This window comes from Gopherus evgoodei, chromosome 3, assembly GCF_007399415.2.
Source record: "Gopherus evgoodei ecotype Sinaloan lineage chromosome 3, rGopEvg1_v1.p, whole genome shotgun sequence".
Taxonomy (NCBI): Eukaryota; Metazoa; Chordata; order Testudines; family Testudinidae; genus Gopherus; species Gopherus evgoodei.
Genome location: NC_044324.1, coordinates 179,161,813 through 179,188,170, shown reverse-complemented (window position 1 = coordinate 179,188,170; position 26,358 = coordinate 179,161,813). Strand labels below are relative to the sequence as shown.

Genomic DNA, 26,358 nt, shown 5'->3' with positions numbered 1-26,358 from the left:
GTCTGCTCCAGCACAGACCCATGGTCTGAATTACTTGCCCCAAGCTGCAAGGTTACCTGAAAGCAGCTAACAGAAGTGTTCCTGTCTTTAACACTCAGATCCCCAACTCCCAATGGGATCTAAACCCCAATACATCCCTTTTAGCCTGTATAAAGTTTATACAGGGTAAACTCATAAATTGTTCGCCCTCTATAACACTGAGAGAGAGAGATAGGCACAGTTGTTTGCTCCCCTAGGTATTAATACATACTCTGACTTAATTAATAAGTAAAAAGTGATTTTATGAAAGACAGAAAGTAGGATTTAAGTGGATCCAAGCAGTAAAAGACAAAACAAAGTAAGTCGCCAAGCAAAATAAAACAAAATGTGCAAATCTGTATCTAATCAAACTGAATACAGATAAGATCCTCACCAAGTCCAGAATGCTCCCTTTTACAGATTAATCTCCTTTTAGCCTGGGTCCAGCAATCACTCACATCCCTTGCAGTCACTGTCCTTTGCTCCCATTTCTTTCAAGTATCTCGGGGAGAGGGAGGGAGGGCTCTCTCTTTAGACAGCTAAAGACAAAATGAAGGGTTCTCCCAGGGGTTTAAACAGACTTTTTCTTGTGGGTGGCAACGCCCCTCCTCACTCCTGTGTAAAGTCCAGCTCCAAGATGGAGTTTTGAAGTCACTTGGGCAAGTCACATGTCCATGCATGACTCACAGTTTTTACAGGGAGCATCCTTTGTTTACATGCTATCTTGAACTTCCTCAAGTAGACTTCTTATGTGGATTGGAGCATTCCAAGATCCATTATACTTTAAGTGTTTTTTGATTAGGTACTTAATTTCAACATTCCTTTCCCCAGGAACTGATCAAATGCTCTATTAAGGTTCTTTAGAAATCAAGCCAGTACACAGCCAACATTCATAACTTTGAATTAATACATGATACATGCATACGTATAGGATTAATGCATTCAGTAGATTATAACCTTTATGGAGATATGTTACATGGCATGTGTAGCATAAAACACATTCTAAGCATTATTTCCATAAAGCCTTATGTGAGTTACTGTCACAGCATCGTCAAGCTGTTGAGAGATTTTCAGAAAACAAACTGTAAGAACCCCATTGCTTGTTTTTAATTCATGCAGTCCCTGGTTCTTAGCCCCATTACACCCTATCCTCGACTATTGCTTTTTAATCATTCATTTACCTGAGTGACATCTTTTCCGCTCACTGTGTCTGCCTGTGACTCCCCTAAGCCATGATCATTTTCCACCTTTTGGGAGGTGAATAATGAGAGGCCGTCACACTCATCGGGGTGCCTAGTAAGGGTTTCGGGATCGGATTCCAACGTATCCATCAACGGTTGAGTCAAAGGGTCCTCATTGGAACTGTCACTGAGGTAGCGCTTTCTCCACACAAGTCTAAAGGTGCTTGGGGTTAAAACAAAGTTCGAAGTTCTCGAGGAGGTGGTAAAGGAGTCCACGTTTCCTGTCAGTAGGCTTCCCACAATTTCTAAAACACGTGTCCTTGGTCAGAGATGGCCTCCTCTGCCCGGAGCTGGGACGTCTGGGGTAATAGTGCTGCTCTCTGATTGGCAGAGGGTGTTTGGAGGAGTTCTTAGAGTGGTCACACGACCCACTTCCGAACAGGTCACCCTGCCCCAGAACTCACTCTGATTGGTCAAGTCTCCTCTCAGGGCGGTCTATCGGGGTGAACCCCATCCTGATTGGGAGAGGGAAGTAGGCGGAGTTCTTGGAGGGGTCACATGACCCACTTTCAGATGGGTCACTCTGCCTTGGAACTTGCCCTGATTGGTCAAATCTCCTCTCGGGGAGGTCCCCAGCGGCTGCAACCCTTCCTGATTGGTAGAGGATGGTCACATGACACACCTTGCTTCCGGTCATGTGGCCATCTTGACCCCGAAAGAAATACCCCCTAGAGTGAGACTTCTGGTGACAGGTGGGCGGAGTTTAAGGGGTCAAGGGGCAGAGTTTAAGGCATCAAGGGGTGGGGTTAGGGTTTGATTCATGGTAGGGCCCTTATACTACTCAGCTTTACTGTACCATACAGTTTTTGTCTTGTTCACTTTGATCGGGTAGTTTTTGTGTGCTCAAGGAACATCTGTCTTGGTGTGTGTTGAGATTCTCCCTAGAGTTCTCAGCAACAGCTTTTGGGGGTTGCTTATTCATGCAAAGAGGAGATCTTGAACGAGATTCCACGGGTTCAATAGTTGTTTCCGCTTGGCACTGCTGAGTATCATCTACCTGCAATACAAACAAAAAAATTCTCATGCTTTAGTGGTATTGGAGAACCTTGTTAATTACCAGCAGGAAGTGAAAGATCCATTCCAAGCAACTGAATAATATGAATTAGCAGACACACGGTAAAAGCAAGACTCTTCAATGTTTACAGTTATCACTTTGAAAATACAACAGCGCTATGCAGAATGCTTTACAGTAACTACCTACTCCTCACCATGTTCAAGATTAGAATGGGCATTATCATCCATGCTTTACAAATCACAAGTCACATAATTTAACAAGGTATAGGCAAAGCTAAGGAGTAGTACACAGTAATTCCTTGTCTAATCTCTTCTTGCTCAATCACTGCAGAACTGTATTTGAGAGATGTAATTTAAGCTTAATTACTGATATTTCATAATGAATTAGTAAATGTCCTATAGTTTATTCTGTAAATATGATAGCACTTGAAAAAGTTGTTTAGTCCCGAAGTATTTACATTGGCCTGCAGAGGATATCTTGTCCAGATGTATTAGGAAATATTCAGGAGAATGTCATGTCATTCTAAATGTTTAACATCATCTTCACAATATGGTTGTTGTGATGTTCAACACTAGCTTTGTAAAACTGTTGAAAATTTTCACAATATGTATACCTTTGGGGTTCTCTCAAATTCCGGTCCCCACTGCTATTACAATTGTCCTTGTATCCTCTGCACTCCCCTCCAAATTCTGACATGATTTTAGCATCAGTTAGTTAAAACTTCAGCAGTTATAAATGTGTGCTTCATGACAATTGAAATTCTGAATCCCAGAGCTTCTGAGAGTATAGGTAATTGGCCCCAATTCTCATCCCACTGACACTGATGTGGGTCCTGTGTGAGAGGTGAGCATCAGGGCTTATCCTTCTAGTGCCAATACTTATCAAAATAAAAGCTGTTAAAATTTTGATGCCAAGTGGAAAAAGGGAAGACAGTCCTTACACTTCGGTCACTGTAATAGTAGCTTGAGAAATATGAGGCTAAATCTGAAAATAAATGATTTTTACCAAAGAAAGCAGAGAATGTGGAAGCATTCCTCTTTAGACCCCAAAGTTGTGGGGATAGAGTGCCACCTCAATAATTCTTCCTTCACTCTAACAGTGTTTTTCTAGCAGTGGGCAAAATCTCAGATTGCAGACATGCAGTGACCAGTGATGGTTGAAGCGATCAAAATACAAGCATTAAGACAAAGTTCAGTATCAGAACTTCTAACAAAGGCGATCAATTTTCATTCCAGTGTCCTCAATAATAAAAGGCAAAGGAAAAAAATCAGATCAAGTTTGCATAAAGACTGAGAAAAGATTTCAGGGTCTGGCCCTAAAAATGAAAACTCTGGGAAAAGAATCTCTCTTTAAACAATTTGTTGAAGTACGATTGTTTTTGTAGAGATTATGATGTAAAGAATGATTTTGTGTGTTGTTTAAATTGGCTAAGTTCACAGCAATGCAACAGCAAAAACAAAATAGTTACCAACATATATTGCTGGCAAAGCTAGTAGGACCATTTATTATTAAGGGTACCTGACTCCTCCCATTAGAAGACCCTGTTTTCTGCTGCTTATAACAACTTTACAAACTTTCATTGCTTGGGCTGAAATTTTCCATGCTGTATGTCTGCCTCATGCTCTTTTTCTTCGGGGGCGGGGACAGAGGCAGAATTTCAGCCAAAATGGTTAAGCTATTCCCCAGATCAAGACTAGGGAAAGCTACATTTTTCTCATATTAAAATATTCTGGCAACTTTTCTTTGAAAAACTCCATGTGTTGGAGCAGGGACTTGTAATTTGGCAGGGAGTGGCCTTTGTGCAGAGAATGTGCTTTTTGCCACACCCATGAAAACCTGCCCAAATTTAGCCAAATTATAAGCCTTTAAAAAAAATCACAGTTCACGGATACTCAGAGAGAATTCTTAGACTTGTAGCAGCTAAAATCTCTGAAGATTTCGTCCTCGCTGAGTATACTTGAATCTCACACAGCTCTTTGTGCTAACCAAACTGTGCATGAGCTACTCCTCACAGAGTGACTGCACATGTGCCATTTCCCCACAGCTCCTGGATGTGAAAACAGGGCACACTGTGCCATCCCCGCAGAGCAATTGATATGCTCCAGCCCAGGCCTATAAGGATCAAAGGCAGAGTTTCCCTGCAACGGTTCTTCCCAGCTGCTTTGGTCCTGGCACCAGAACTGAGAGCAGGAACTTTTCTCCCAATAAACTCTCAATGACCCCTCCAAGCTGCTGCACAAGCAGGGTGGTGGAGGAAGATACTGGACTCAAATGCAGAGGGGACAAAAGAGAAATCGAGGGGCAGGAGGGGCAGACTGAGACAAGGAGTATGCCAAGATTGGGACTGGAATGGGGGTGAGGGAAGGGGGCCAAGGACAGGGAGCTGGTAGGTGATGTTAGGTCTGGGAGACTATGAGACAAGGCAGGGGGAGGGGGAAAGGAATGTAGAGGAGACACTGAGAGAAGACACAGAGCTAAGAGGAGGAGGAGGAGAAGGGAGTTTGCAGGGGAGACTAAGAGACTTAGGTAGAGGAATTGACAGGCTAGTGAAGGGAGTCGGTGGTGTTCTGCCGGTGTTCTGGTGCCTGTTGGGGGGTTGTTTTGCTGTAGGTGGTGGTGGTTTGCTTCGGTTTGTGTTTCCTGGACTTCCAGGTTTTAGGTGGGAAGGCTACGACCAATACAGAGGCAGCAGCGAAAGACAGAATGAGGATGACTGGATATGGAAGCTGCTGCATGTACATGATCCTGGAGGGGGTACCTGAAAGAGTTTCATCTGCCTGAAGTACCGACTGATAGAGCTGATGGAAGAAAAGTTCCGAGGACTGGAGATGCAGGTGGAAATTCTGGTCGAGTTTAGAAGAGGGTTCGATCGGATGATGGAGCAAAGACATGAGGAGGCTGAAAGGAAAAGCTCAGTCTTGCAGATGGAAGCAGGACCAAAGAATTCTGAGGGGAGACTGCTGGGTGAGGAAAGTGGACGGTGGAAGCACGTGACTAAGAGAACCAGGCAGAGAAAAAGACGGGCCAGTGAAGGAGAAATAGAGCTCAGGAAGAGGTTTGCAGAGTTGGAAAATGAAGAAGGGGCACAGCAGGTGGTTGCTGAAAGTGAAAGGGCAAGGAAGAAGAGAAGACCAGTGAATCCTATAGGAAGAGGGGAAGTGTCAATGGAGACAGCACCAAATAGGAGCCCCAGAAGGATATGGGATGGGTTGCGGAGGATTGCAAGAGACAATAGAAATGGAGAGGACTTGCAGCCAGATGGGAACAGGGGATAGACCAGAGAAATCACACTTATCACCAGGAAAAGGCAGGTCTACGTGATTGGAGAATCCTTAATGAGAAGAATAGACAGGCCTGTAACTAGAGCTTATCCAGAGAACAGAAGGCTGTGCTGTGTGCCCTGCCGGGGGCTAAGATACGGGATGTGGCTCTGAGGCTGAAAAGGATCCTAATGGGAGTGGGAAAGAATCTGCTGATTGTCCTTCATGTGGGAATGAAGGATACGGCTAGATTCTCGCTGGAACGTATCAAGAGAGACTATGCCAGACTGGGGAAGATGCTTAATGAAATTGAGACTCAGGTGATCTTCAGTGGGATTCTGCCTGTTCCTAGAGAAGGCCATCAGTCATCCAAGAATATTAAAGGAACTGACATATGAAATTGCAAGCCCATTAGCAAGAATTTTTAATGAATCAGTAAACTCAGGGGTTGTACTGTACAACTGGAGAATTGCTAATATAGTTCCTATTTATAAGAAAGGGGAAAAAATGTGATCCAAGTAACTATAGGCCTGTTAGTTTGACATCTGTAGTATGCAAGGTCTTGGAAAAATTTTTGAAAGAGAAAGTAGTTAAGGACATTGAGGTCAATGGTAATTGGGACAAAATATAACATGGTTTTACAAAAGGTAGATCGTGCGAGACCAACCTGATCTCCTTCTTTGAGAAGGTAACAGATTTTTTAGACAAATGAAACGCAGTGGATCTAATTTACCTCGATTTCTGTAAGGCATTTGATATGGTTCCACATGGGGAATTATTAGTTAAATTGGAAAAGATGGGGATCAATATGAAAATTGAAAGGTGGATAAGGAACCAGTTAAAGGGGAGACTACAACAGGTCATACTGAAAGGTGAACTGTCAGGCTGGGAGGAGGTTACTAGTGAAGTTCCTCAGGGATCAGTTTTGGGAGCAATCTTATTTAATCTTTTTATTACTGACCTTGGCACAAAAAGTGGGAAGGTGCTAATAAAGCTTGCGGATGACACAAAGCTGGGAGGTATTGCCAATACAGAGAAGGACCAGGATATCATACAGGAAGATCTGAATGACCTTGTAAACTGGAGTAATAGTAATAGGATGAAATGTAATAGTGAAAAGTACAAGGTCACGCATTTAGGGTTTAATAACAAGAACTATTGTTATAAGATGGGGAGACATCAGTTGGAAGTAACAGAGAAGGAGAAGGACCTCGGAGTATTGGTTGATCACAGGATGACTATGAACCGCCAATGTGATATGGCCATGAAAAAAGTTAATGCGGTCTTGGGATGCATCAGGCGAGGTATTTCCAGCAGAGATAAGGAGGTGTCAGTACCATTGTACAAGGCACTGGTGAGACCTCATCTGGAATACTGTGTGCAGTTCTGGTCTCCCATGTTTAAGAAGGAGGAATTCAAACTGGAACAGGTTCAGAGAAGGTCTACTAGGATGATCCAAGGAATGGAAACCTGTCTTATGGAAAGAGACTCTAAGAGCTTGGCTTGTTTAGCCTAACCAAAAGAAGGCTGAGGGGAGATATGATTGTTCTCTATAAATATATCAGAGGAATAAATACCAGGGACGGAGAGGAATTATTTAATCTCAGTACCAATGTGGACATAAGAACAAATGGATATAAACTGGACACTAGGAAGTTTAGAGTTGAAATGAGATGAAAGTTTCTAACCATTAGAGGAGTAAAGTTCTGGAACAGCCTTCCAAGGGGAGTAGTGGGAGCAAAAGATATATCTGGCTTCAAGACTAAGCTTGATAAGTTTATGGAGGGGATGGTTATAATGGGATAGACTAATTTTGGCAATTAGTTCGTCTTTGACTACTAACGGTATACATGACCAGTGGCTTGTGAAGGGATGTTAGATGGGGTGCGATCTGAGTTACTACAGAGAATCCTTTCCCGGGTGTCTAGCTGGTGAGTCGTGCTCACATGCTCAGGGTTTAGCTAATCGCCATATTTGGGTCGGGAAGGAATTTTCCTCCAGGGCAGATTGGCAGAAGCCCTGGGGGGTTTCACGTTCCTCTGAAAAGTGGGGCACGGTCACTTGCTGGAAGATTCTCTGCACCTTGAAGTCTTTAAACCATGATTTGAGGACTTCAATGTCTCAGACACAGGTTCGATATAGGAGTGGGTGGGTGAGATTGTGTGGCCTGCATTGTGCAGGAGGTCAGACTAGATGCTCATAATGGTCCCTTCTGACCTTGAAGTCTATGATTCTATGATTCTTTGGAACCCCCTTTCAGGTAGTAGAAAGCAGCTATCAAATCCCCCCCTCCGCTCATTCTTCTCTTCTGCAGACTAAACAATCCCAGTTCCCTCAGCCTCTCCTCATAAGTCATGTGCTCCAGCACCCTAATAATTTTTGTTGCCCTCCGCTGGACTCTCTCCAATTTTTCCACATCCTTCTTGTAGCGTGGGGCCCAAAACTGAACACGGTACTCCAGATGAGGCCTCAACAATGTCGAATAGAGGGGAATGATCACATCCCTCCATCTGCTGGCAATGCCCCTACTTATACAGCCCAAAATGCTGTGAGCTCTCTTTGCAACAAGGACACACTCTTGACTCATATCCAGCTTCTCATCCATTGTAACCCCTAGGTCCTTTTCTGCAGAACTGCTGCCTAGCTATTCAGTCCCTAGTCTGTAGCAGTGCATGGGATTCTTCCGTCCTAGGTGCAGGACTCTGCACTCGTCCTTACTGGACCTTATTGGGTTTCTTTTGGCTCAATCCTGTAATTTGTCTAGGTCCCTCTGTATCCTATCCCTACCCTCCAGCGTATCTACCACTTCTCCCAGTTTAGTGTCATCTGCAATCTTTCTGACAGTGCAATTCATGCCATCCTCCAGATCATTAATGAAGCTATTGAACAAAACCAGCCCCAGGACCGCTACTTGGGGCACTCCACTTGATACCGGCTGCCAACTAGATATGGAGCCCAAGTCATCCAAGGTGGCACCAGAAAAAGAGATAACATCCTATCAGCAGGCCAAATTGCTCGCCATTTGCTTCAAAGAAAGACTTTTTCTTATAACAGTTGACAGCAGTCACAAGAAAAAACAGTGCAACAGGAGTCAAAAGATGCTAAACAAAGAGATCTGCACACAAACAAACAGGTTTTCAATGGAGAGTGTACAGGAGGGTTTTGAGAAACAATGACCTGCTGGCACTTGCTATAGAGTGCCCGCCGCAAATCTACTCCTACTGGCCAGTGCTCTGTGCAGGCTGACCCAGCACAGCACGCTCCCTGTGAGCACAGGCAGCCCGCTATGGGCCATGCTTACACACGCAGCTGAAGTAAGGGCAGCAGCGGGTGGCTCAGGGAGGTTGATCTCTACCAGGGGTGGGCAAACTATTGCCTGCAGCCATATCCGGCCCACAAGACCATCCTTTCCTACCCACCTGAGCTCTTGGCTGGGAAGGCGAGCTCCACCACTTCCCCCCACTTCTCCTCCCCTAGCACCCCTCCCCCTGAGTATCCGCTCCATCCAGTGCTTCCTGTTCCCTGACTGCACCCCACCCCTCCATTCGCCGCAGCCAGTCATGCCGCGGGTTTGTGGATACGGGTCGGGGCGGTCAGGGGACAGGTAGCGGTTGGATAGGGCATAGGAGTCCCAGGGAACCTGTCAGAGGACAGGGGTGTGGATAGGGGTCAGGGGACAGGGAGCGGGGGGGGGGGGCATTTAGGGTGGGGGGTCACTAGAGGGTGCGGTCAGGGGAAAAGGAGCAGGGGGTTTAGATGGGTCGGGGATTATGAGGTAGTAGTCAGGGGGCAGGAAGTGGGAGGGGTGGATAGGGGCAGGGGCCATGCTATCTGGGGAGGCACAGCCTTCCCTACTCAGCCTTCCATACAATTTTGAACTCCAATGTGGCCCTTGGGCCAAAAAGTTTGCCTACCCCTGAGCTAGACACCCGGAAAAGAATTCTCTCTAGTAACTCATAGCCCTCCCCATCTAGTGCTGTTGGAGATATTTGCTAACAGTAGTTGCAGGTGGGCCATATGCCATTGTAGGCACTCACATCATACCATCTCCTCCATGAATTCAGCAAGCTCAGTCTCAAAACAAGTTAGGATTTTTGTCCCCCACTATGCCCCTTGGAAAGATGTTCGAAAACGTCACTCATCTGATGTAAAGCCCTTTGGGGGACTATTTGTTTAATCCCACTCCCATCCTGCCCTGCAATATCTACTTCCACCTGCTCCTGCATTGTTTCTTTTATATTTATCCCACTCCGATCCGCAAAAAAACACAAGAGTCTGCAAATCCCACAAGAAAGACAGATTCCCCCGGGCTATTAAAAAAAACAAAAACAAACAAACAAAAAAACCCCACCACAGTTGGTTAATATGTTTTGTATATATATAAATGGAATCCAGACACAATTTTTACCATTAAAAGAATAACACAAATCTTGCTGTTTAACCATGTAAAAAAATACTTTAACACTTCTTATAACAGCCATTAATCTCGTTCAATCTCTGGCTTAAATTTTAGTATTAAAACCTTTATTTAATAAAAAAGAAAAACTTGCTTTAAACTGCTGAAATTCTATTTATGACCAACTGATGAGAGATTTAATGTTTTCCCACAAAATACCATGGTCTGATTTTTTTGCCCATCCACTCCCATCCATAACAAAACATTTAACCCGCTCCCGCTATTATGGCAGTGAGTCCTACGGGATTCCAGTCCCACTGCAGGGCTCTACTTTGATGGTTATAAACCTTCATCTAATTTCAAGCCTAAACTTACTGATGGCCAGTTTATACTCATTTGTTCTTGTGCCAATATTGTCCCTAACTTAAATAGCTGCTCTCCCTCCCAGGTGTTTATCCCTCTGATTTACTAATAGAGAGCAACTGGATCTCCCCTCGGCCTTCGTTTGGTTAGGTTACACAAGCCAAGCTCCTTAAGTCTCTTCTTGTAAGGTAGCTTCTCCAGGCCTCTGGTCATCCTCTCAGTGCAGCAAGCATGAATCTGTCGTGTCATGGTTTAAGTCAGGAAAATGATTTGTGCAGTAGTACTGACATTTCACCTGTAGTAGTAGCTGATGATATTTCCAGAGAAACTTTGCTTGAAACCAGCATAGCTGAAGACCCTGTGATGAGAACATCTGAAAATAAGAATGGCCATACTGGGTCAGACCAAAGGTCCATCTAGCCCAATATCTTGTCTTCTGACAGTGGCCAATGCAATTAAGAGGGAATGAATAGAACAGGTAATCATCAAGTGATCCATCCCCTGTTGCCCATTCCCAGCTTCCAGCAAACAGAAGCTAGGGACACCATCACGTTCTGGTGTTTTGGAGGTACTAGGATCTACTGTATCTGCTGCCCCTGTACTGGTGCAACCCGGTATAAGAGATGCTTCTTTATTATGAAGTAGGGTCCTGGTCCCTGGGTTTTCCCTTTCACGGGGACCCCATCTATTTCAGTCACCTCCTTCCTAATGTTGTCGTAGCTTGGGTCTTCGGCCTGGTCCCGCCCAAAATTACCTCTCCAGGGGCTAATCTGCCCGACATCTAGGGGCCTAGTCTCTGTTGCCTCTACTGGCTCAGAAGCGTTAGGGTGGGGGTCAGACTCGGGTGCTTCTCCCTCCTGGGTGGCCTCCTTTTCAGCTGTTTGGGTCTGCCTATGTACGAGAGCGATCCTCTGGCTTTGAGTCAGTATTCGGGTTCCCAAGGCCTTAGCTGCCCTCCTTTCCCTTTTTGACTTTCTGCCCTGTCTGGGAATGGAAAATAAATCTGGGGATATTTCAGAGAAAACTGTGGGTTGACAGTCTACTATGGAGGCCTCACTAACTTCAGGGTTCCCCTTTTCCTCCAACTCACCTACTGGGAGTAAGATTCCAAACCCTGGGAAGTCCCTCCCTATGAGCACCGGGTATGGCAGTTTAGGGACTACACCTGCTGCTACCTCAGTAGTGTTCCACTGAACTTCTAGATTTACAGGGATGGTAGGGTAATAACCAACTGCCCGATGGACACACGTTATCCCCATACGCTTAGCCCGCAGCAGCTGACTACATTTCACAAGCTTCCCTGAGACAAGCGTGATAGCACTCCCCGAATCAACCAGTGCCATGGTCTTGACCCCATGTAGCTTTCCTGGTCTGGTATACATATGTGGGGTTAGTGAGACCCCCACAAGGTGGATTACGGAGCATCTGCCCAGTTCCCCAGGTTACACTGCATCGGCTCCTCAGCATTGGGACACTGTGCAGCTATATGTCCCCACTCCCCGCAGGTATAACATCTGTATGGAGCCCTAGGCATTCCCCGGTCTCTTGGTTTGGGCAATCTATCATGATCCTCTTCTCTCTCAGTGCTCTGACTCGTTGTGGCTTCTCTTGAGCCTTCAGCCCCTCTCTTTTTCCACCTGGGCTCTCCTAGTGGCCCCGTCACTTGAGCTCTAGGGCTTAGTGCTGCTAGTTTAACCTGGGGAGCCTCTTCCTTAACTGGCCGGGTCAGCTCCCTCGCTGTCCTTCGCCTTTCTACCAGTGCAACAACCTCATCATAGGTGGAGGGTTCGTTCTGGCTTACCCAGGCACGAAGGTCTGGCGGTAGTCCCCTCATGAATTAGTCAAGGACCAAAACCTCTAATATCTCTTCTGGACTCCTGGACTCCATTCGCAACCACTTTTGTGCGAGATGGATGAGGTCATACAATTGGGACCGCGGGGTTTTATTTTCCTGGCACCTCCATTCATGATACCGCTGGGCCCGCACTGCAGTCGTTACCCCAGATCTGGTCAGAATCTCTCCTTTCAGCTGGGGGTAGTCTGCTGCAGCCTCTTCAGGCAGATCATAGTAAGCCTTCTGGGCCTCCCCACACAGGAATGGGGCAAGGATGCCAGACCACTGATCTCGAGGCCAGGCCTCCCACAGGGCTGTCCTCTCAAAGGCCAGAAGGTATGCCTCTACATCATCCTTCCGGGTCATTTTCTGCAGCCAGTGGCTGGCCCATATGATCTGCATCCTATCATGGCCGCGGTTCAGCTCTGTAAGGGTCTTTACCTGGTTCACCAGTTCTCGCAACATAGCTCGGTCTTGAGAAGCCTGGTCCATCAGCAGGCGATTAGTCTCTTGCTGTAGCCGCACTGCCTCCTGTTGGGCAGCTGCCTGGACACGACTAGCCTCCTGCTGGGCTGCTGTAGCTTGTATCAATGCCCATACTAAGTCATCCATTGTGGTGAAAAAACAAATAAACCCTCTACCCTTTTTTTTTTTTAAAATCACCCTCCTTCTTCTATAAGCTCTTTGAGGTAGGGATCGTCTTTTTACTCTTATTTCTACAGCGCCTAACATAGTGGGGTGCTGGTCCATGATGAGGGCTCCTAGGTGCTAGCAAACAGTCTCCTATACTATGCGTCTAGAATGCTGTGCAAACGTTAAACTTATGAGGCACAGTGGAAAAAGCAAAACATTTAAAAAATATCTTTATGTAAATTGTTTTGATAAATTGATTGTACAGGGTGCTTTGTAAAACAAATTATTTCTACAAATGGATATCTGTGAACACTCATCACTTCACATAAAATATAATTTTTATAAACATACCGAAACTGTCATGTTGATAATTTGTGCCCAGTTTCTCATATCAGATACTCATTGGTACTTTGTGAAGGATTAGCTCAACTTTTTTTTTTTTACCCAACAACAGGCTTGTGCAGAATTTACACCAACTTGTCTACATGAACGTGGTGGTTTTACAATCCTGGAATACGTTCTGTTGTAATGGCCTATTAAAAATTGCTGCTTTTATTTTCATAGATTCTTAGGCCAGAAGGGACCACTGTGATCATCTGTTCTGATCTTTTATACAAGTCACAGAACCTCCCAGAAGTAATTCCTAGAGCAGATCTTTTAGAGAAAACTTGACTTAAACATTTAAAAATATTCTGTACAACAGTAATAATTCCCCACTTATGCATCATCAGTATAGTCTGAACCCCAAACCGTCGTCATTGTAGCACAGATGGCTATCGCTTGAGCTAAAAGGATTTAACTCTTCGGTACAGAGCCTCCAATTTAATCAGGGCTTTAGTCACAAAAAAGCCATAACACCTAGGTTTATAGCTGATAAGATTAATATCTGCATAACATCATTGCTGCCTTCAAACAATTGACATGCCAGTAAAATGTAGACTACTCACTAACAGTTTTTCGGTGCTAATACTCACTCTGTGAGCAGTGATTGACACCTGTGTAAAGTGGTGAAGGAAAATTACACTAGCCCACTATCCAGGCCTTGCTGTGTATTCAGTCTTAAACTGTCACTGGCCTCTTGCTCTGGTAGTACTTTTCTGGGACCATTCTATGTCCAATATCTGATAAACTGTCAGGGATAGGAATGTATGCTGTATACCTTGCAAAGTCCAATGCTACATAACGCAACACAGATCATGAGAGAGAGGGTCTGGAAATTGCATTAATCTGATTCCTATCTTGCATCCCTACTTCAAATCAGACATGGCTGTTACAGCTGCTATCTTGAGGAAACACAACTTAGGCATTGATCTGTAACACTAGTCATTCAGGAAATACTGGTTGCTAACACTGACAGATTTGAAGGGAGAGGAGCAAGATGATGATCAGAGTCGTATGGCTTTTAAGTTTAGCTCTTCTGATGATGTGCAAGGGCTATAAGCACTTTACTGGTCTGGATAGGTGCTTTTCATAACCAATAAAATCAAATTAGGCTGAAAATGAAAAAAATGAAGGAGCAACACTAAAAAGAGAAAACCAGAGCTTGGTAGAATTGTGTGATAATCTTCAGAAAATGAAGCAGAAAATTTTATATGATCTTCAAGTAAAAGAATCACAAGTTAATTATCAAGCAGGACAGCTAACTTCAAGCAAGAAACAAATTGAAAGACTAGAACGGAAAATTAAAAGGTGAGACCGTACTGTTCTGCTTTAATTTAAGTGTGGCTGTTATCCCATATAAGTATTATTTTGCTTAGATATGTAAATGATTCTCGAATTACTGTCTTTGTCCACTTGAGCTTACTTTAACCGTACTCCATATTTAAATAGACGTTTGAATTTGTGGCCAAAATTTTCAAACCTGGGTGCCTAAAACAAGGTTCCTGAGTCCCATGTTCTTATACTTATAAGAAGCACAAGACATCTTTATAAGGAAGAAGGCAGCGTGCCGCATTTATTGAGAATTCTACAGTTAGCATATGCTTTTCAATCTCTATCTCTTACACACACACACACCCCATGCACACATTCCTGCCAGTTGATGTTTATAGTTACCAGTCCAGCGTCTGGATCAATCTAGTGGCCAGCCAGATTGGTCGCAGAGGGGAGCAGGGCTTTGTCGGTCATGATCTGATGCTTCGGGAGTGTGGCAAGACAAACCCTCAAAGTCTCATGGCCAAGCACCCTGTTCTCAGAGTCCTTTTTCTTTGTTGAAGTCTATGGATTTTGCTGTGTCAGTTTGCTGTGTCAGTTTGCTGTGTCAGTTTGTGACCAGGTTACAGCAATTAAGAAGTATCTTTTGATGTAACCATTCCAATACACCTCTGAGAGGGGCATCCTGTCCTGGTTCTGATTTAATCAGTTGCCCTTAGGGGTGCCAGCCTTCACCTCAGGGTTGTCAATTTGCCCTTCCTCAATCGTGGTTACGCATTGATGGTTCTTTGGAGTCAACAAATCTTGATAAGTGTCTTCGCTCCTCCTTTCTTGACCATCTGGTTAACAATGGCCTTCACACCTTATCTTTTCCTGATGCATACATTCCTTACTCACACAAACAGATTGACAATACAAGCAGTAGTATTTTATATCCATCAAAAAGGCATTGCAAATTAAACCTTGCTAAGTTTTACAATCAATAACCAAGACAATTTACACTGAGAGCCAGGCCTTCAAGGTTCCTCTAATCTACTTAAGATAGACACAATACAGAATCCTGTCTCTTACTAACTAAATCTGAAAACAAAGAGTAAAGAGGGCCCAATTTGTAATGCATAGGGAAAACAGAATCTCATAGTCCCAGAGGGTCATTTCTTTCTACTATTCAAAAAGGGTGGCTAGCAGGATGAAAGCAAATCATACATTAATTCTTCTAGTGTTATATAAAATCCTGTCCCTACAATGGTTAGGCTTCTGAATAAAGTGGTTTAGATTATCTGATGTGATGCGCACCTGAAACTCCCACTAAGCTCAGTGGAATTCATAGGTACTCAGCACATTTGAATATTTGGCTCTTTCTTTGTTGGGCAAAAAAGTTGTGTTTCAAACCCGTTACTTTTTGCCTGTCAAGATAAGTCCTTTTATGTAAGGCCCTTGCTTACACTTAAATTTTGCCAAGACAACTTTCATTTTTCTTTATACCACAGCTTGGTGTATGTCCACATTTAATGTTCTCTAGTCCAACAAAGTCTTCTGCTTTTTTACGGAAAAGGATAAATGGACACAAATCAGATATTAGCAATGGCAATATACAAAAACCTGTAGGAGAACACTTCAACTTCCCTGGCCACGCAATAGCAGATCTTAAGGTGGCCATACTGCAGCAAAAAAACTTCAGGACCAGACTTTAAAGAGAAACTGCTGAGCTTTAGTTCATCTGCAAATTTGACACCATCAGCTCAGGATTAAACAAAGACTGTGAATGGCTTGCCAACTACAAAACCAGTTTTCTTCCCTTGGTTTTCACACCTCAACTGCTAGAAGAGGGCCTCATCCTCCCTGATTGAACAAACCTCGTTATCTCTAGCTTGCTTCTTGCTTGCATATATATACCTGCCCCTGGAAATTTCCACTACTTGCATCTGACGAAGTGGGTATTCACCCACGAAAGCTCATGCTCCAAAACGTCTGTTAGTCTATAAGGTGCCACAGGATTCTTTGCTCTGGAAAATGTTGAAGCTCTGGAAAAAGGGTATGTTTAAGTCTGTGGGGTCAGTGCTGGCCTGGTGGCTTAAGAGAGCTAGATTGTGTGGTCCTGTTTCTGGGAAGTGAAACTAGGAGCCTGTGCCCTGGAAGTGCCGTTGAGTTATCGTCTTAATATATCAGTAGAGATTTATGAGGGCTGTTGCTTTTATCACCCTTGTCTAATATTAGGCCTAAGAAATGGAATGGGAAGATTATGTATGAAATAAGCCAGATTATTAGTAAATATTCACTGTCAATTTGTAGATTTTAAGTCTGAAGAACTCCAAGAAAAATACAATAAAGAAGCTGAAGAAAGAAAAAAGCTGAGAAATATCCAGATTAAAGTATCGGGCTAGAGTATCTCAGCATTAGAATCTCATTTAACGTGTGAAATGGAGAAAGGTGCAGTTCTTAAAAATTAGCCATAGAATTTTTCAGGGAAAGTGGTTAAATTAAATTTGCTCATTGTTCATACCATTGAGATTAAAGTGTAGATTTAAGAAGAGTAAGCAGTGGGTATGGTTAATTTCCTGACAGCATTTTGAGAAGTTAGTACTAATTAGAATACACAAAAAGGACTTTTTAAACATATTGTTTTCACATAAATAATCACATGCCTGATAATTTCTCAATACTTACAGTTATAAAGAGGGAAAGAATTTATGCGGAATGTATATGTTTTTACATTTAAAATCTGAAAATGACCACTTATGTTTTCTGTTTTAAAAACAAAACAAACAAAAAACCTAACCTACTCAAGTTGGACATAGTTCTGTTTTACCACCTTAAGAATATTTATACTACTTCAACATGCTTAAATCCTCTTTTTAGGAAACGTTTACTGAAAACCTAGAAACAAAATGAATCAAATACATGTACAATCACTTTCTAGTAAATTTAGAAGTTTATTTACACAATAAACTCAGAGTAAATATCCAGGAATATTCCCATTACTGTTTTTCAGTTGGTGCTTCCTTTGTAGCACTTTTAAAGACTGATAGCGCTCTGTAGCGAGGCAAAGACTCACCGCCGTGGTACCTCTTGCTGTTCGTCTTGGGAATTAGCTCTTTCCAGCCTTTGGAGCACTCTCTGCAGGCAGATGTCTTGCCAGCCTCAGGCCCTGTGTCCCTCCCAGTCCCCGGTGCCCTTTTCCTCGGGGTTCTGCCCCAGCAATACCCCACTCTCTCTGGGTCTCCCCTCCCAGGGGAGCCCCCAACCCTCTAAAACCACCTTGCCTCAGTGCCTGCTGCCAGTCATCATCCTGCCCCCGCTCACTAAGGCAGACTGCAGTCTGTAATGACCACTCATTGTTGGCAAGGGGCTAGGGCCAGCTGCCTCTGCCTATTCCTGGGCTGCCCCTCTGCAGCACTAGTACCTCAATAGGCCTCCATCAAGACCTGCAGCCTGGGGAGTTGCCAAGCTAGAGCTCTCCAGCTCCCCTTGCCCTTTCCCTCAGCTCTGCTCAGCTTCGGGTACCTTGCTTGCAGATAGCTCACCCTTCTCCCTCCAGGGCTGAAGAGAGACTCCTTCAGGTGCTGGCTCACAGCCGTCTTATCAGGGCCAGCTGTGGCTGCTTTCCCAATCAGCTTAGCTTGGCTGTTTTTAAGCCCTGCTTTACCTGAGTGAGGAAGCTGCTCCGCTACATGTTCCCACTGATGTCAGGGATTACATTCTTGTTAATCTTGGGGAGCAGTATTGGGGCCTTGAGTACTTTAGTCAAAAACTCATTCAAATGTTAGACGTATTGGAAAACCAAGTTCAGTAAGTACCAATAGCAGCTTTCTTGTATTTTTAGAACATAAGGGTGGTCTGATCCAGTAGGACCAATGGTCTATCTAACCCATTATCCTGGCTTCTGGATGGTGCCAGATGCTTCGGAGGGAATGAACAGAACAAGGCAATTTATTTATTGAGTGATTCCTCCCCTGTCATCCAGTCCCAGCTTCTGGCAGTCAGAGGTTTAGGGAAAGAAAAATATGTGATATTAGAGCCAAAGCATGTTTTTTGAGTCCAGGGATTTTGTAAAAGTAAGTGCAAATAAATGAGTCTCTCTCTCTTGTTTGTGGAACGATTTACATGTAGAATTCTTGCTAATGGGATCACTACACGTTTGGAGATGACTAGAACCCACAGTCTAAAATGTAGCTATATTTGTTCACAGAACACAAATGAAGATCAGTTCTAATGTACAGTAAGTCTAGAACGAAATACAAAAATGAATATTATGCATGTCAACAGCTAGCTTTAGAAAACTGATCTGATTGTGAGGAATGTGCAGGGAAGGTACCTCAATGTTAATTGATAGGATGCCTCTCTTAAAAAACAAAACAAAAAACTTGATATACTAAATATAAGGAACCACAGGTCAAACTTCTTCTCATTGAGATGCTGGCCAGCTTAGATATATACTTCATCCCATTTTCCATGGGGACAAGAGGCAATTCCTAGTCACAGTGGCTTAAGATCAAAGAAGACAGATTTCAACAACAAGTTCCCTGAAAATTGTAGTAATTCTTCTGTCATCGAACAGGTAAAAACACAGAACCAAGGTATCTTGCAAGTATAGTTGTTCTTCGAGTGATTGCTCATATCTATTCCAGTTAGGTGTGCGCGTGCCGCGTGCACGTTCGTCGGAAGACATTTTACCCTAGCAACACTTGGTGGGTCGGCTGGGCACCGCCTGGAGTGGCGCCGCTATGGCACCGGATATATACCCCAGCTGACCCAATCACCCTTCAGTTCCTTCTTACCGCCCGTGTCGGTCGTTGGAATAGTGGAGCGCGGCTTAGCTGACCTCCACTCCCGTAGCTTCTCATAGTTCTCGTTCGTTATCGTGTATATAGTTATATATTATAATCCTTTTATATATATGTATATATAGTTATACTTTTTTCTTTACTAGAATAGTTAGTTTAGTAATAGTTAGCAGAGTTCGGGGAGTAGCCCCTTCCCCGCACCCAGTGCCAGAGCCCATGCCTGGCTCGCCGGGTTTCAAACCATGCTCGGCCTGCCACAAGCCGATGCCCACAGGAGATCCGCACGACTCCTGTTTGAAGTGCCTCGGGGAATCACACTTGACAGCTAAGTGCCCCATTTGCAAGGCTTTCAAGCTGAGAACAAAAAAGGAGAGGGACATCAGGCTTAAACAGCTCCTCATGGAGGCGGCCCTCACTCCTCCACTTTCGGCACCGAGCGCTGGTCAGTCAGTGAGCAGAAGCGCCTCCGTGGCACCGGACTGCACCAGTATGCCTAAGGACTCATGGCACCGGACGTTGCCGGCACTGAAGTCAGCTCAACGACGCTCCCGCTCCCCGAGGTTGAGGAAGGCCAAGACTCCTGCTGCTTCGGCAGCGACTGCACCGCAGCCAGAAAGTATGCCTAAGTCGGATCGCCCGGCGCCGACACCCGCTGTGGCTCTGACTAAATCGGCACCGTCAATTCTGGTCCCACAAAGGCCATCGAGTCCAGCACCTGTTAGCTCCCTGGCGCGTGCCACGGTAGAGCTCACCATGCCGTCCATGCCAGAGGCATTCTCAGCGGTGAGGGACCTGATCGCTCTGATGGACTCGGCACTGCCTCTACCCCCGGCACCGCCAGTGAGTGTAATCCAATCCATAGGCAAGCTGACCTTGATTAGACCACCCTCTGTCAGCGCAGTTGACAGGCACCGCTCACAATCACGCTCCCGCAGACGCTCCAGGTCCAGACGGCACTCCCGCTCTCGACGCAGTTCGCAGTCCCGGCACAGTTCTACTACACGGCACCAGTCAGAATCACGGCACCGGTTGGACTCTCATTCACCAGCTCATTATCCGTGGCACCGCTCCAGTACTTGGCACCACTCCAGGCACCATGCCTCCCGAAGCCATTCATGACGCCGGGATTCGAGATCTCGGTTGACCTCCTGGCACCAATCTGGTCGCAGGTCCCGCTCTCGATCCCGGTACCAATATGCATCCCGGCACCGGTCCCCGATACCGAGGGGAGCCAGGTCTGATGGAACATCTGCACAAGGCTTCTCCGCTCCTCCATGGCCATCCAGGCATACATCGGTGTCCTCCCACGCGGACAGCTACTATAGCCAAGACCGCGATTCCGATGTGCCCACAAGAGTGTTTCAAGAAGCCTGGTCTCAGGACCCAGGACTTCACCTGTGGTCCTTTTGGACACCTTGGCTGTACCACCAGGCCCAAGGTGCTCCACTAGTTCTGGCCCGCTCCGCTTCATCAGAGCACCGAGCACCAAAGGTCACAGTTAGTCGTCGTCCTCCACCCAGGACAAAGGAGCCACTAGTCCACCCACCGGGTTCCCTGGTACCACTGGAGCAAGAACTGGTGCAGGAGCAAGAGGCCATACAGGACCCGCTTGTCCCTGGCTTTTCATCTTCTTCCTCTCCAGATGAGGCAGTGGCAGGGACTTCCTCCCTGGGGCCGCCTCCAGTAGATCTGAGAGCCCATCAGGACCTCCTCAGGAGAGTGGCGCTCAACATGAACCTCCAGGTGGAGGAGGTCCTGGAGGTCGAGGACCCTGTAGTGAGGATCCTGTCGGCATATGCCCCCACTAGGGTGGCTTTGCCCTTTATCAGGACCATCCAGGCTAATGCAGACACCTTATGGCAGTCCCGAGCCTCCATCCCCCTACGGTGAAGGGGGTCGAGCGCAAATACATAGTACCCTCTTGGGGGTACGAGTATCTATATGTCCACCCTCCTCCCTCCTCACTGGTTGTCCAATCGGTCGAGAGGGAGCGCCATGGCCAACCGGCACCAGCCCCAAAGTCAAAGGAGGCTAGGCGAATGGACCTACTCAGCTGCAAATTGTATTCAGCAGGCGCCCTACAGCTCCAGATGGCAAATCAGCAGGCTCTACTGAGCCATTATAGCTACAACACCTGGGCAGAGGTGGATAGATATACAGAGCTACTCCCCTCGGACTCCCGACAGGACAGGAATTCGCTGCATTCCTAGAGGAAGGGAAAAAGATGGCCAGAACCTCCCTCCAGGCTTCTCTAGATGCGGCCGACTCAGCAGCCAGAACTCTGGCCTCTGGTATCACCATGAGACGCATCTCATGGCTACAGGTGTCCAACCTACCGCCTGAATTACAATATACCATCCAGGACTTACCCTTTGACAGTAAGGGTCTGTTCTCGGAGAAGACTGACCCCAGGCTACAAAGCTTGAAAGACAACAGGGTCATCATGCCCTCCTTGGGCATGCATACACCTGTGACCTAACGCAGACCTTTCCGTCCCCAGACTCACCGCGCGTACTTTGTGCCCAGACACAGGCAAGACTTGAGCAGACGGCGCGGACGGGGTGGCCATAGATGCCAGTCTGGACCCCAAGGGGCCCAAAACCACGGCTCCTCAAAACCACCAGCGGGGCCTAAGTCTGCCTTTTGAAGGTATGCCCGAGGACAGCGTACTAGTTTCAGGACAGGATCCTTTTCCTCCCTTCTCCAACTGCCTCTCCTACTTCCTCCCGGCGTGGTCCCAATTGACCTCAGACCTATGGGTCCTACGCACTGTGAAACAAGGATACCACCTCCAATTTATTTCATCCCCACCTTCCCACCCTCCTACCCGGTTCCTCTTCAGGGACTCCTCTCACGAGCAGTTCCTCCTACAAGAGGTGCAGACACTCCTCGCAATAGGAGCAATAGAGAAGGTGCCGCAAAACAAGAAGGGAAAAGGGTTTTACTCCTGGTACTTTCTGATCCCCGAGTCAAAAGGAGGCCTCAGGTCCATCCTAGACCTGCGAGGCCTCAACAAGTTGATGATAAAGTTGAAGTTCCACATGGTCTCCCTAGGGAGCATTATCCCATCCTTGGATCCTGGAGACTGGTATGCTGCCCTCGATATGAAGGACGAGTACTTTCACATCTCCATTTTTCCTCCACACGGGAGGTACCTTTGCTTTGTAGCCAACCACCAGCACTTCCAATTCACAGTCCTCCCCTTTGGCCTCTCCATGGCCCTAAGGGTGTTTACAAAGTGCATGGCCGTAGTCACCGCACACCTCCGCCAATGTCGGATACACGTATTCCCGTATCTGGACCACTGGCTCATCAGAGGGACCTCCGAGACACAGGTCAGACAGCAGATAGACATTGTCAGGGATCTGTTCACACGCTTAGGCCTGATGCTCAATGTGGAGAAATCCGCACTGGTCCCCACACAAAGGCTAGACTTCATAGGAGCTACCCTGGACTCCAATCTAGCCAAGGCCTACCTACCCCAGCCGCGATTCCAGGCAATGGCAACGATCATTCGAGGTCTGCAGAACTTCTCGACGACCTCGGCTCCCACCTGTCTCGGTCTCCTAGGTCACATGGCTGCCTGTACTTATGTGACCAAATATGCCAGGCTCCGCCTCTAACCCCTCCAAATGTGGCTCAACTCGGTCTACTGTCCAGGCAAGAACCCGACAGACACAATAATCACCATTCCCCCAAGCATCCTACGCTCCCTTGACTGGTGGCTAACACCCTCCCTGGCATGTGCAGGGTTATCGTTCCATCCGCCACAACCCTCACTGTCCCTGACGACGGACGCGTCATCTCTCGGATGGGGGGCTCACCTCGGACACCTTCGTACCCAGGGCCTTTGGTCACCACAGAAGCTGACGCTTCACATAAATGTCCGAGAGCTGAGAGCGGTCCACCTGGCGTGCCAGACATTCCAGCAGCATCTACAGGGCCGTTGTGTCTCAGTGTTTACAGACAACACAACGGCCATGTATTATATCAACAAACAGGGAGGGACTCTATCTTCCCCCCTCTGTCAGGAGACCATCCGACTCTGGGACTTCTGCATAGCCTACTCGATAGACCTGGTAGCTTCCTTTCTCCCAGGGGTTCGGAACACTCTAGCGGATCAGCTGAGCAGTTCCTTCCTCTGCCACGAAAGGTCGATAAGACCAGATGTTATTCATTCGGTCTTCCAGAAGTGAGGCTTTCCCCACATAGACCTGTTCGCCTCTCGCACGAACAGGAAATGCCAAGCGTTCTTCTCCTTCCAGGGTCTTTCACCGGGATTAATCTCAGACGCATTCCTCATGTTGTTGAAGCACCGGCTGCTCTGTGCCTTTCTTCTGTTCCCACTGGTTCACAAGGTCCTGATAAAACTCCTCAGGGACAGAGCGAGCGCACCTAATCATGATCGTGCCAGCGTGGCCCAGACAGCACTGGTACACCACACTGCTCAACCTGTCCATAGACAGCCCAATTACCCTGCCTCTCCACCCGGACCTCATAACGCAGGACCATGGCAATCTTCGCCACCTGGACCTGCAGGCCCTCCACCTCACGGCGTGGCTCCTGCATGGCTAAACAGGTCAGAGTTACGCTGCTCCTCTCCGGTACAACATATACTCCTGAGTAGCAGAAAGCCTTCCATTCTGTCAACATATCTGACCAAGTAGAAATGTTTTTCCTGCTGGTGTGAAACGCAGAATACTACTCCCTCTCAGGTCTCGATCCCCACTATCTTTGACTACCTCTGGTCCCTTAAGCAGCAGGGCCTGGCCATATCGTCTCTGAGGGTGCACTTGGCGGCCATCTCCACGTTCCATCCAGGGGAGAGTGGACACTCCGTGTTTTCCCATCCTTTAGTTACCAGATTTCTCAAGGGCCTAGAGTGCCTCTACCCCCAAGTACGCCGCCCTGCCCCTACCTGGGACCTCAGTCTAGTCCTAAGCAGGCTTATGCTTCCACCATCCAAGCCGTTGGCAACTTGCTTGCTGCTATACCTGTCCTGGAAGACAGTTTTCTTAGTAGCCATTACATTGGCCAGACGAGTAACCGAGCTTCAAGCGCTAACGGTGGACCCACCGTATACTGTCTTTCACAAGGACAAGGTACAGTTGCGACCACATCTGGCGTTCCTCCCTAAGGTGGTGTCGGCCTTCCATACCAACAGGACATCTTCCTTCCGGTCTTCTTCCTGAAGCCTCACTCATCTCGGCGGGAACAGCAGTTACACTCCTTAGATGTCCGTAGGGCGCTCGCTTTTTATATCGATCGGATGAAGCCCTTCCGAAAATCGCCCCAACTCTTCGTTGCTGTGGCTGACCGGACGAAAGGCCTAACTGTCTTCTCCCAGAGGATCTCCTCATGGGTGACGGCGTGCATCCGCACGTGCTATGACCTGGCTCATGTTCCCTCGGGCCATTTCATTGCATATTCTACCAGAGCTCAGGCTTCATCAGCTGCCTTCTTGGCCCATGTCCCAATCCAGGAGATATGTCATGCAGCTACCTGGTCCTCGGACCACACCTTTGCTTTGCACTATACTCTGGTCCAACAGTGTAGAGATGATGCAGCCTTTGGCTCAGCGGTTTTGCACTCTGCCACATCTCGCTCCGACTCCTCCGCCTAGGTAAGGCTTGGGAATCACCTCACTGGAATGGATATGAGCAATCACTTGAAGAAGAAAAGATGGTTACTCACCTTTGTAACTGTTGTTCTTCAAGATGTGTTGCTCATATCCATTCCAAACCCACCCTCCTTCCCCACTGTCTGAGTAGCCGGCAAGACGGAACTGAAGGGTGGCTGAGTCGGCTGGGGTATATATCCGGTGCCATGGCGGTGCCACTCCAGGGAGTGCCCAGCCGACCCACCGAGTGTTGCTAGGGTAAAAAGTCTTCTGATGAACGTGCACGTGGCGCGCGGACACCTAACTGGAATGGATATGAGCAACACATCTCGAAGAACAACAGTTACAAAGGTGAGTAACCGTCTTTTATGACGTTAAATCTATTTTGTAAATAAGAACATCTTTCTTTTTTAAAGATAAAAACCCTCTGTGTTTAAGGACTTCATTTAAGACTATTTGAGATATAAAATGGAGGTAAAATACCTACTCAACGTGTAAGACTTTTTGAGATCTCTGGGTAAAAAACACTATATACATGTTTATTAATTATTTTCTTGGTTTATAAAGTTTTTCCAGTACGAAAAAATTAACTGAGCTAAGAAACTGACTTGTTTTATTGTGTTTTTGAATTTAATTCTTTGGAAGGTTCTGTAGAGTAATCTGCTCTATCAAGATGTCATTTTTCATAGCGATCCTTGCCTGCTTAAACTAAAACCATAGTAGAATGAGCATCTGGAGCTTATTCAACTGAGAAGTCTTCTGAGCTTAAGCTCTCTAGTGTAGCCACTCTAAGCAGATGGGATAGAGGACTCCCGCTGGCTTAATTACTCCGGGCCCCGCAAGCGGTGGCAGCTATGTCTCCTGCCGATACAGTGCTGTCCGCACCGATGCTTAACTCTGTGTAAGTTATGTCGCTCAGGTGGGGGACTAGTGTTGGGAGGGGAGGAAGGGAATGAGGCAGGGAGAAGGATCAGTGACCAAAAAAAGGAAAATTCTCAACTGCCATAGGCTGCCATCTGTTTGTTCGCAGATAGAGTACCAGTGGAATAGGTCCTCATAAAAGAATGATCAGATCATTTATTTCACATGCTGATAATCTGAAATTGATGATTACTGTTCTTCATGTGCAAAATTCCATTGAAGTCTGTGGAAGAGAAACTATAGATTCTGAGACTCCCCAAACACACACACATGTATCATGAGAAAAGCAGTTTTGATTTTTAGATCACAGTGTTTTAGTGATGTGAAAAAAAAAAGACCCTATATGATATTTACTAAAGGCCCCTTCCAAAAAGGGAAACATGCATTGAATAAGTTAAATGAACACTACTGGGTTAAATTTGGCCCCAAATATAGGTTTCTAATAGCTTTTCTTCAGAAGCAGCTTTTTCAAAACTTAAGACCAATGTTTCAATAACGTTTTAGAAAATTCCAGTGGAGGTAGTTCTTATAAACAAAGAGCAGTGATTCTCAAACTTTGGTACTGGTGACCCCTTTCACATAGCAAGCCCCCCACTCCACCGGTTAAATTAATAACACTT

The 26,358-nt window shown here is 46.2% G+C and overlaps 1 protein-coding gene across 3 annotated transcripts in view; it reads right to left on the bottom strand.

Moving 5' to 3' along the window:
- Positions 1–480: 480 nt before the first annotated feature.
- LOC115649034 (centromere protein F-like) overlaps positions 481–26,358 on the bottom strand; it is a 78,275-nt gene continuing 52,397 nt past the window's right edge. For all 3 annotated transcript variants that reach the window (XM_030557535.1, XM_030557536.1, XM_030557537.1), the window contains one exon: positions 481–2,256. In XM_030557535.1, the coding sequence (XP_030413395.1) occupies positions 2,047–2,256 (210 nt within the window). In that variant the 3' untranslated portion in view covers positions 481–2,046. The remainder of the gene's footprint in view (positions 2,257–26,358) is intronic.